Source organism: Miscanthus floridulus, chromosome 8 (genome assembly GCF_019320115.1).
Source record: "Miscanthus floridulus cultivar M001 chromosome 8, ASM1932011v1, whole genome shotgun sequence".
Lineage (NCBI taxonomy): Eukaryota > Viridiplantae > Streptophyta > Magnoliopsida > Poales > Poaceae > Miscanthus > Miscanthus floridulus.
This window is the reverse complement of record NC_089587.1, coordinates 55,432,635-55,445,049: the sequence shown is the minus strand read 5'-3', so window position 1 is coordinate 55,445,049 and position 12,415 is coordinate 55,432,635. Positions and strand designations below refer to the sequence as shown.

General features: G+C 46.4%; 1 protein-coding gene and 1 pseudogene across 1 annotated transcript; one reads left to right on the top strand and one right to left on the bottom strand.

Annotated features, from left to right (window-relative positions):
* Positions 1-451: 451 nt before the first annotated feature.
* LOC136469096 (probable LRR receptor-like serine/threonine-protein kinase At3g47570) lies at positions 452-6,432 on the top strand (annotated as a pseudogene).
* Positions 6,433-6,753: 321 nt separating this feature from the next.
* On the bottom strand, positions 6,754-9,626 carry LOC136472115 (probable polyamine transporter At1g31830). The gene is made up of 2 exons (XM_066469842.1): positions 9,425-9,626; positions 6,754-8,509 (listed from the first exon to the last, which is right to left on the bottom strand). Exon 2 carries the CDS (start codon positions 8,338-8,340, stop codon positions 6,994-6,996), a length of 1,347 nt encoding a protein of 448 aa, XP_066325939.1. The 5' UTR covers positions 8,341-8,509; positions 9,425-9,626; the 3' UTR covers positions 6,754-6,993.
* Between the last annotated feature and the right edge of the window lie 2,789 nt (positions 9,627-12,415).

The window sequence follows — 12,415 nt, the reverse complement described above, 5'->3', positions numbered from 1 at the left end:
CAACAGAGATGAAAATTAAGAACACCACCGGTCCTTATGTATTATATACTAGCAGCATTTGCCAAGAAAGCTGGACAGGTTACAATCAGCAGCATCGGGGCTGTAAGACCATGAATCACTGGAGTAGTAATCGTGGACTCGATGCACCAGGACGGCTAAAACCAATGTCATCTACGGAGAAAACTAGAGTAAGAAGAATCACACTAATTTTCAATAAAGTGTTCTTGGTTAGTTCTCTGCTAACCATACTGCTTTGTAAAGGGCCTCTTTGTACAGATTTACTTTTTCAATAAAGTGCTGGGGAGCTTTGCTCCACAGTTTAGTTTCCATTAAAAAAAGAATCACATGTTTCACCTGCTCTCCACCATTAAGTTAAGTTAATTAGCTATAAACCATCAACGATGACTGCCACTGCCCTCGGCTATTGCCACTACACACTAAAGCACTCGAAATGGCAATGTCCATGTGTTCCTTGAGTTCGCTGCTGCTGGTGGTGGTAGTGGTACCCTTCCTCGTGTCACTGTCACCTGAGCTTGCCTTGACGGCTGGCGGTGCTGCAGCAGGAGCCGACGACGACAAGGCCGCACTGCTGGCCTTCAAGGCTGCGGCAATCAGCGGAGGGTACGATGACCCGCTTGCTTCGTGGAACGACAGCAGCAGCACCGCCGGTGGGTCTGCAGCTGGGAGGGGGTGACATGCCGAGGCAAGCAGCACCAGCGACCGCGAGTTGTGGTGCTGAGCCTGCACTCACGCGGGCTCGTCGTCGTCGGCTACCTCTCGCCGGCGATCGGCAACCTGTCATCCCTCAGGGTCCTGAACCTGAGCTCCAACGCGTTCAGCGGGGCCATCCCCGTGAGTCTTGGCCACCTGCACCACCTCCGGGCCCTCGACATGCAGAATAACACCCTCACCGGTGACCTCCCTGTGAACTTGACATCCTGTACCAGACTCACGGCCATTCACCTCCGTTCCAACCAGCTCCAGGGTCGCGTGCCCCACGATCTCGGTACCAAGCTCATGCTCTTGCAGGTGCTCAACCTGCGGGACAACAACCTCACAGGGGCCATCCCGGCGTCGCTCGCCAACTTGTCATCCCTGAGTTGCTGGGCCCTGGACCTCTCGTACAATTATCTCAATGGCGAGATCCCTCCAGGCCTCGGCTGCCTCCAGGGCCTCCAGTACCTGAACCTCGAGTTTAACCGTCTCGTCGGTGAGCCGCCCTGCTCCTTGTACAACCTATCTTCGCTGACCATGTTGCAGCTCGAAGGGAACATGCTGCATGGAAACATGCCTGCTGATATCTGCAACAATTTTCCTGGCATGAGGTATCTTTCCTTTTCTCAGAATCAGTTCACTGGATCCATCCCTGCTTCGCTCTCAAACCTCACTGCACTCATAGACCTTGAACTCGACAGTAATAGCCTAAGTGGGCATGTGCCTCGCACTTTGGGGCAGTTGCGAGCTCTACAATTCCTATACTTGCACAGTAACATGCTTCAAGCGAATGACAGAGAGGGGTGGGAATTCGTCACTTCCTTGTCAAACTGCACCCAACTCCAAGAACTAGCTGTTGGTGACTGTAGAATGGAGATGATCAACTGGACAAATTGCATTGATCGTATACGGTATACATTTATAAATTACAATGGCCTTTGGCCATGACTACACACACACAACACACGCGTGAGTGGGCGAGCGCCCAGAACGGAGAGTGGGCGCCGTGAAGACCGAGCGCGTGTGTGCGCGCGGCAGAGCGCGCTCTCCGGAGGCAGTTGGCACGGCGAGCGCTCGGGAGCGCAGGACGTGGGCAACGCAGGAGACCCGGATGAGCTCTAGCCGTTGGAGACGTTGATCCGCTGATAGTGACAATGTCGCTTTCACAGGTCAGCTACCAACTTCAATAACGAATCTCTCAACAACACTAAAATTATTTTGGTTAGACTACATTAGGGTGTCGGGGAGCATCCCATCTGGCATTGGAAATCTTGTAAACTTGGAATTACTCAGCGTGGCGAATACATGCATATCTGGAGTAGTTCCAGAAAGCATTGGCAAGCTAGGGAACTTGGTTGTGCTAGAGATGTATGATACTCCACTGTCAGGTCTCATACCTTCATCTTTGGGAAATATCTCGCAGCTGTCGAAATTAAATGCATACAATGGCAAACTGGAGGGTTCAATTCCAGCAAGCGTAGGGAAGCTGAGGAATTTGATAACCCTTGATCTGTCAATGAACCGCCTAAACGGTTCAATTCCCAAAGATATTTTCAAACTACCAGTACTTCTTATTTGCAACTTATCATATAATTTACTATCGGGATCCCTTCCTTCTGAAGTTGATAGCTTGGGGAACCTTAATGTCCTAGTTCTGTCTGGAAACCAATTATCTGGTGAGATACCAGATAGTATTGGGAGCTGCACTGTGTTGGAAAGACTATTGTTGGACAGCAACTCATTTCAGGGAACTATCCCTCAATCTATAAGCAATATAAAGGGTCTGGTGTCACTTCATTTGTCCATGAATAAGTTGTCTGGTACCATTCTCAGTGGCATTGGTAGTATCCGCAACTTGCAATATTTGTATATAGCACACAACAACCTGTCCGGAACCATTCCTAGAACTCTGCAGAACTTGACATCACTAGACAAATTGGATCTATCCTTCAACAATCAGCAACGGGAAGTACCAAAAGAGGGCATTTTCAGAAACTTGGACTTGTCTTCAATCAGCGGAAATAATGAACTCTGTGGTGGAATACCTCAGCTTCATTTACCTCCATGCCACAATAATTCTGTGAAACAGAGCAGAAAAGTACAGCTGAGGGATATTGCAATAGTCCTGGGAATAGCAAGTGCTCTCTTCTTCTTAGGTTTAGCCATTACACTTATTCTGTTTGCAAGAAAGCATAAGAGCTGCATCAGACCGTCATTAGCTGAGAAACAGTATGGAAGAGTTTCTTATCATGCATTATCAAAAGGGACGAATGGGTTTTCTGAAGCCAATTTGCTTGGTAAAGGAAGCTTCGGGGCAGTCTATAAATGCACTTTTGAAGACGAAGGAACTACTGCAGCTGTGAAGGTTTTTAACCTCGAACAACATGGATCTACTAGAAGTTTTATGGCTGAATGTGAGGCACTGAGAAGGGTACGCCACCGATGTCTCATAAAGATCATCACATGTTTCTCAAGCATCAATCACCAAGGTCAAGAGTTCAAGGCATTGGTTTTTGAGTTCATGCCCAATGGTAGCTTAAATGATTGGCTTCATCCAAAGTTTGACATGCCCGCTCTAAGCAGTACTCTCAACCTAGCCCAAAGGCTAGATTTTTTTTTTTTTGATAAGGAAAGCTTTATTAATTTCAAGATCGTTACATCAAGATGATACAAAGACCTTGAAACACTTCCGGCCTCTGTATAACAAGGATATTGCTGTTGACGTTATGGATGCTTTGGATTATCTTCATAATCACTGTCATCCACCAATCATTCATTGTGATATTAAGCCAAGCAACATCCTTCCTTACGGAATGTGCAAGTAAAACCAACCAAAATTCCAACAGCATTATCGGAATAATAGGTTCTGTTGGTTATGTTGCTCCAGGTAATTGAAAATATTTTATTTTTGATTTTATTAATTATTATCACCAAATTCTGGTAAATGATTTATTGCGCAATCAGAGTATGGTGAAGGTTCCCCTGTTTCAACTCTTGGAGATGTGTATAGTCTCGGCATTCTGCTGCTCGAGATGTTCACAGGAAAGAGCCCAACTGATGATATGTTCAAAGGTTCATTGGATCTACACAAGTTTTGCAAGGATGCTCTTCCAGACAGAATTTGGGAGATAACTGGCACGGCAATGTGGCTGCACACAACGACCCATGACACCACTACAAGAAGTCGAATTGGAAATTGTTTGATTTCTGCCACTATTGTGTAGCTCTATGAAACATCCAATTTAGAGTCCGCATGAGTAGAATAATCCACCCCAACAAAACAGGGGATCTAGTCAGTATACCGGGTGATATAATTTGGAGAATCCAAATCGAGTTTGAGTTGTTGGTTTTTGTTGCATCTAGTTTGACAAATAAAACCAACCGCTTGCCGTATGTGTGTCAAGATGTCCATACGACACATGTAACGACAAAATGGAAAATATTCAGCCTGTTCGCTTGGTCGTATTTGGCTTATAAGCCATAGCTTATCAGCCAGCGAACAATATATTTTTCTCACACCAAACCAACCAACAGTACTTTCAGCCATGGCTTATAAGCCAAACCAACCCAAACGAACAGGACCACTGAAAGCAATGGTTAATTAAATAGCGCTAAACAGATTTACATTAAGACACGTACCATAACACAACACGACAGAAATGACTCTTAATATTCTCTTTCGGTCTCCATTCTCCATGGAGATTGTTGACTGGGGAGCACTCGCCTAGTACTCATGAAACTCATTAGGAAAACTCATAAGATTCATGTTCTGATATCCATCTAGGATTTTATTGAATTTAAGCAAGTGTGAGCACCATCTTACTCAACAAGCATAACATGAGTCTATGCAAGGCTCAAAAGGTTGGACATGCTATTGTAGGATCAAGGAGACCGACTAGAGGGTGAGGAGGTGAATAGTCCATCCTAAAAACTACTATGAGACTTAGCCAAAACAGATGCAAAATTAAAACTAACGACTAAACCACAACTACACCCCCAAGACTAAGTTCACAAGAACCCTATGCATATAGATTGAGGTTATCCTAGGGTGATAAGCAAGCAAATTAGGGGCATTGGCTCGATAGTAACGATGACACACTTTCTTTTTCTCTAGAGGTCGCGACTTGTTGCGAGTGAGTGGCGGCTTGTTAGGGGCATTGGCTAATGTTTGTCGTGGGAAGTCACAGCTCGCTATCTTGGGATAAGCTCGGCAACGATGACGCGTGGTGGGCTCTTTGTCGGTTCTCATTTAATAAACTACGTGATTACGAGGTTTCCAGGCCTAGTTTTCCTCATAAACTGGGTCAATTCTATTTCTTCTTAATTGAAAGGCAGACCTCCTTCAATTTTATTAAAAAATTGATATTTTAAGAATTTAGAGCCTAATTGATACACAAGACATGTTTGGAGACATGAGAAATACATTTTAAGACTTCGAAGATTTCAGCTGGTGCATAGTCCAACTTGCAGGGGGCAGCTCTATCAAGTAGAGATAAGATCAGCTGTTGAATCACACCATAACAAGTTCAAGGTATGTCCATGCATTTTATTCAATAATAGTTATCCAACATTTATCTTTTTCACAGATTTAATTTTTACATGAACATTTATTTGTTTAAACAATCCTGATCTAAAGAGGTTCCATGTCAAATAGAACTCCAGCAGACATAACCATTTAAATTCATAAACATTGTATTTGAAATTGTTGGAGAAGGAATTGATGCCAGCAATGACTCCACATGACCACATGGGCACTGATTTCTAAAGATCGAAATTTGGATAGAATTCAGAAAAGTATCAGATCCCTTCCAAATTAAGACCGTCCAATGCCGTTTGTGAAATTCAGACTTAAAAATGCAGAAAAATTACAACTAACTTCCAAGAACAATTATACCGATGCTCCATTTATAACACAAAACTGTACATTAAAAATCGAATTACTGATAACAGTTTCTCCATAAAGCAAACCAGGTTGCATTCTGCAGGTCGAGAGCCTCTGTCGCCTCTTATCAAGAGGACGCGCTGGGCAATCGACAGTGGGCAAGGGACATCACCGGCGCGCCAACCGCTGCGGTCCTGATCGAGTATGTCCAACTTTGGGACAAGGTCGACGGCGTCCAGCTCCAGCCGCACATCCCGGACAGCCTCATCTGGAAGTGGACGGCTGGCGGCGAGTACACCAGCTCCTCCACTTACCGGGCATTCTTCATTGGGATGACGTCGTTGCTCGGCGCCAATGAGGTTTGGAGAGCGTCGGCCCCGCCGAAGGTGAAAATTTTCTTCTGGCTTGCGCTGCACGGGCGCCTGTGGACGGCGGAGCGTCGGATGCGCCACGGACTTCAACAAAACGCCGACTGTGCTCTGTGCGACCAGGCAGTCGAGTCCACCGATCATCTACTGGCCTCCTGTGTATTCACACGTGAGGTCTGGCATCGTTTACTCAGGCATGTCGGATTCCAGCACCTATGCCCGAGCGACGACTCCTCCCTGGTGGATTGGTGGCAGCAGGCGCGGGCACAAGTACCGGATGCCTTCAGGCGCGGCTTCGACACCCTTGTGCTGCTCGTCTCGTGGGAAGTCTGGAAGGAGCGCAATAGAAGGACGTTCGACGGCAACAAGACGCCGGCCCAGGTGCTTGCCCTAATCCGTGATGAGGACGACTCCTGGATCGCAGCTGGCTTCCGGAGTCTGGCGCCGCTATTCGCGGTGGCTGCTTAGCGATGTTGGGTTACTTTTAGTCGCACAATAGTTCCTCACTTAGTACAACCGTCTAAGCTCCGCCGTTCAAGCCGGTGATTGCTGTTAGTGTTCCACCCGCTGTTGGCCTATGGCAACTCGCCGTCAAGCCCCCCCACCCCAGGCCATGTACCCTTATTCTAACTTCCCTTAATAAAGCACGTGCAACGCACGCTTTCGAAAAAAAAAGGCAAGCTAGTATCAGCAGTTCCTATTGCCAGACGAGCAACCACGTGCCGTACAATTGATCTACCCTAGTATATAGATGAGTTAAGCGACATCGGACAATAGATGCAACAAGTCTTTTGTAATTTGGAGGACCTCCTTTGATGAACACTGTCTGGGGGTTACATTTCTGTTTGATGCCATCACGATGTTAAATATATAGCATGATGACAACTTAATGCATCATTATACAAGATGTCTAAGATCTCCGGCTTTGGAACTCATTCGGGAGATACAGGTTGTGAATTCTAGTGTGTCACAATCCGTCCAAGCATGTCTTGAGTGGCAATACCACCACCAGAGCACAACATCTGAATATTAGAACAGGAGCGGGACAACATCATCTTCAGCAGTTTCCTGCACATCAGGCAAATGGGGCAGGTCTGCACTGATGGAGAACCTTAGCAACCGCTTCTTCTCCACGTACACCAGGCACGGCTGCAGCGCGAACCCAACGACCATCGCTAACATGCTCACCGCCATCACCTTGAAGGACGCGAGGGCCATCACCACGACGATCAAGAGAGTAGGTGGGATGATCATCAGGACAGCACCAATGGTGCCCAGAGGGACCTTGTAGGGCCGAGAGGCGTTCGGATGGGTCACCCGAAGCTTGATGAAGGCAACGAACTCCAGGATCATGCCGAAGCAGTAGAGGTAGTTCTCGGTGGCAACGATCTCCTGGAAGCTCATCCAGGACAGTAGGATCACGCCGGAGGCAGAGAACAGGATGCCAATAAGCGGGGTTCCATGGCGAGATCTCTTTGCGAAAAAGTCAGGGAGCATGCCACGCTCCGCCATCCCAAGAAGCTGGTAAGAGTCGCTGCTCATTTCAGTGAGGAAATTGCCCACGTTGGATAAAGCGGCAACTGCTTGCATCCATGATTGCAACCAAACGCCGCCGAGAATTCTTGCGATGTCTGAAAAATACCCATCTGACCAGTGCTCCCGAACAACTGGAACTGCTGCTGTGCAAGTGATCAGCGGGTAGAGATATCCTCCCACCACTAGAACTAGAGCATAAGAAAGCGCTTTCGGTAGGGTTCTCTTTGGATTCTCGACTTCACCGGTCAATGTGCTGATTGAATCCCAATAGTTGAGGTTCCAAAACAGTGTATTCAGATACAATCTCCAATCCACACTCCCCAAGTCCACTTCAAGCCACCTTGAAGGTTCAATCCGTGGAATAGCTACCAATCCCATCACCAAGAATGGAAGGAGGGAGAACACCCCAAGAAAGACTGCGACCCAGCCAATTACAGTCAGCCCTCTGTAGTTCATGTATGTAAGCGCAACTGTGAAGATAAGCACCGCTAAGGTCCTTGGGAGCCCACCTCCAAGAGCTGGAACACTGGACTTGAGATAGTCGAGAACGAGGACCGGATAGAGGGCATTGTCTATGACACCACTGAGCCACTTTGCCCATCCTTGCTGAAAACCCCAGAACGGACCAAGAGCTGAAGAAACCCAGACAACATAACCACCGTTCTCTGGGAACATAGTGCCCATCTCAGCAGTGATTAGAGCTTCTGGAATGCTCCATATGAGCGCAAACAGAAGGAAGCCCAGAATTGCTAGTAGTGGCCCGGCAGCCCTGACACTGTCCTCAATCCCAAAGGGAGCCCCTGAAACTTCATAGAATATGAGGAATACGAGGGGGGCCATGGAAAGCTTGGGGATGCCATGCCCTCACTGACACTGTTGTAGTTGACACCAACACGGTCGCCCATTGGAAGACTGGCTGAATTTGTTGCCCTCACTGACACTGTTGTAGTTGACACCAACACGGTCGCCCATTGGAAGACTGGCTGAATTTGCTCGTTTTCCTCAGTTTCTGCAGTTGGAATTGGAAAGCCAAATCATCAGCAATACTACCGATGCATATGGTTGTTCCTTGTCAACTAGAGGTCAAAAAAAAAGGAACAGATATAAATAAATCACTACTGGCACACAAACTCCATACTCTCTAAGAAACTATACCGTGGTCTTGTAAACTGCAGTATGAAAAGGGGCAGCGATAAAAGGGACAACCAAATGTTGGGAAAATAATGCCAGGAGAATTCAAATAATAATAATAATAATGCTAGGTACCTCGAATGAACTGTAAATTATGGTCGATCAGTATATCCCTGGCAACTTTAAATTAAGGCACACATGAAGCATTCAAAGAGAGATAATAATGGAACCAAGAATTTATACATCATGCTGCTCATGTTTCAGATTGTTTCAGCTTATTCTTTTTCACATAACACTATTGAATCATCCGAAATCTACTGTACAACCTAACAGCCGAACGCGCCAGCTGCATGAAACAGAGGATTCATTGTGAGTACGGCGTACGTACCAGTGGCAATAAACTGAGGTTGCCGTAAAGAGCCGACACTGACTACTCACTCCACCGTGACAAAGCTTGCGAAACTGAAAGGACGCGATAGCAGCAAGGTTGACCATACTTAGAGCTCTAACAATTGGGGTGAAAACTGGAGCTGTTGCGAGTCCCAACTCTGATCCCAAGTACTGCTGCGATTGGTGAGACAAAGTAGGCTGATGATGAGAAGCCGTGGTGAGGAATCAGACGGCCGGCACCGATCGATCCAGGGCGGAGCAGGCTGGGGGTATAGCAGTAGCAGGAGACGGCCGGGCAATGGATTGGGTACAAGTAGCGCGGACTCGGGGAGGAACCAGACAGGTAATAACAAGACAAGAACAGTGATAATAGGCATAATAACAAGTGGCCTAGAGTGCTCACCCGCGCGGCGGCCCGCATGCCCGGAGTGGCTCTCCCAGTCTCCCTCCCGCCGACGGCACGATCGCGAATCCGCGTCCCTCCTCGCCGGACGCCGAGAACTGGGCGGCGAGGCGGAGTCCTGGCTGAAGAAGCAGGACTCTGCAGGAGTGGAGAGGACAGAGGAGGGCTACTAGTGGTAGCTGCCGCTGCCGTCATGAGAACCCGTGAATTGTGGAAGAAAATGACTTCTATATATTTGTTTTATATTTATTTATTATTTATTTATAATCGTATACAAAGGCAGCGCCGTCGCCGTCTGACTTGGGATGCTGACGAGGGAAGCAGAGCATGTACGTGTGCGTCAGCACGCGTGTATTCTGCCTGTTCGGGAGACCGTATCGTATCATGGATTATTTACTGCTGGCTGGTTTGGTGTGAGAGAAAAACACTATTCCCGACTGGAAATTTACGATCGTTTACGAACAAGCGAACAGGCTGATTGTCAGGAGTACTACTGGCGGTGTTCGCTGCATATATCAGCATATATTGCTGTTGTGCAAATGCAATCGCATCATGCAACGATGGCAACCGAACAAGCCCGTCGTTTAGCTGAAATTTGGCTGATGAGCACGGGGGGCGGTTATCCTTGAGTCCGACTGTACCTCTGTCTGTTTGATGCTACAACGGCCGTTTGGAAATCGTTCCAGAGTCCGGTTCATTTTAGATGAAGTGGTTCAGACTAGGAGTCTATTAGCTGAGTGGAGATTAGTCCACACGAGAAGAGATGGTAATTCTGCCCACGAGCTCGCACAACTAGCATTAAGAACGGGTCATTCTGCCATTTGGCAGTCTGCGGTGCCGGTTGTATCAAACAAATTATAGCTCAGGATTGTAACAACTTTCCTGAGTAATAAGAAAGCCTCTCTTTTCCTTGCAAAAAAAAAAAAACTATTTGCTCTTAGCTCTTCATTCTATCATCATTCCTAGGCAGTGACAAAGTTAGAAAAGCCCAAAGCTGCACTGTTTTCAGGACTTGTAGCTTCCCTGAAAACTTGGTCATGAAGCAACCAAAGGTGGGGACTTTTGATGAAGCTACGGCTACATCCGATTACACGTACAGCAATATTTGATAGCCAGGATCGCCAAATCCAGAAAAATATTCTCTACTTTACATCTTCACCATGTACTTTTATCCATAAAGTACATTGAATTTGTAGGAAAATCACATACCTAATCAAATGTGTTCAGGCCGCAAACATATAATATTTGTCATAAACTCATAATAGTAACAGTGATGGTTTAGGGATTTACAAATAATTTCTATGCAAATATTGCTGCATCAGCTTTATTTTCAAACAGCTTACTTATAAAAAAAATTTCAAACAGCTTAGGTTACCGCTAATTTTGTTCATTTTTGGATTTTCCTGTGTAGGTGGTGACGATTTGTACAGCTATTTTCTGCATGTTATGTTTAAATCTCTATTATAAGGGACCAATCCAAACTATACTAGGTCCACCTAAAAAAAACATCCCCTACTGAGTGGTTCCAATCATATGCACTAAAAAAATTACACCTAGAAAATCGTCTTTATTAAAATCAAATGCTACAAATCACCCTGAGAGGCTTCAACCCAATCACGTGGCCATGGTTGTTTGGATCAAATCAGGCTTCAACGAGCGTCCACCAAAAATAAAGAAATCTCCAGAGGAAAGGAAAGCGATCCGAGAGAGAAGAATCATGCAGGATGAAAAGTCCTCCCTGCATGATGTCCAGACAGCCTTGCGTAAATATAACAGAACAAACAGCACCATGGTACACTACTGCTATATATCTCTACGTCTGTCTCTTCTCTTTAGGAATAGTTATATGGAGTTTGGATATTATCAGATCTTTCTAATTGTACTCTTTCGTTCTGTTTTCACTTTTTAGTTTGAGCTGGATGAGATAACAGTGAAGTGTCTGTTTTTCGAGTTTGGCGATCCTGGCTATCAGTACAGCTTTGTTAAGTAATCAGCTGCTCCCTCATGTGAACGCATGGCAGGGACAGGCGCCGAATGGCTCTCCTGCCAGGCAGGCGCCAAAGTCAGCCCTGCTGCGTCTACCGCAGAACCACCCATGATCGAACCCTCCTATCACCGAAAAAATGAAAAAAAAACAAACACGCCGAGGACGCCGCCGACGCCGCCAACCAGGCCGCTATCGCTGGCCGAGGAACCCTGCTGGCCGCTCACGGCTACTGCCGGCCGGCCACATCGACGGCAACGCGTAGATTGCAGGCCTAGACGCGACATCGCCGAGGACGACACCGACAGGCTGCACCTAGGGCCTGGACACGGCATCTTCCCGACCATCACGGGCGCGACGGACAGGGGCGCTGGTGGCGACCACGACCGGCCTAGGAACCCTGCTGCCCGCCCACGTCTACTGTCGGCCGCCTATGACGCGACGGTTTTTGCTCTGGTAGAAAATTTTATTTCTGTTTTCTCGGTGTCCTGCCATCTTGCCAATTTTGATTCTCCTTCCTTGTTTGATCGAAGGGCAGATTAGATCTCAAGTTTTTTTTGCTATGGATAACCAACGACAAGCTGGTGTTATTCTGCAACTTCAATTTGATTATTATGCAGCCTGTTGTTGGCATACTCGGTGTCTGATCAAGCATAATGGGAGAAGCTCTAAATAATTAATAGAATTTCTTCTTCTCAAGTTCGGACGGTGGAATGATCCTTATATATTGAAGGTGACATTTACTGTTTTGTGTTTACCTGAAAATAGTTTATCTAGATGTTGTCCTTGTTTATATTATTTGTAGCTGATCCACAATTTGGAAGCTGGATGCGTGAGGGAAATCAAACCTGTTTCTGAGGGGGAAGAAATAAAGCAACTCCTCCTTTCGGTCGGAACAGATGAAAGTAATATTCTAAAATTACAGCCTTCATTATTAGTAGTATTGCAAGAAGTTGATTGCTTTTCTGGATTCTTGTTCTAAACTACTACTATATTGGCCTCTTTCA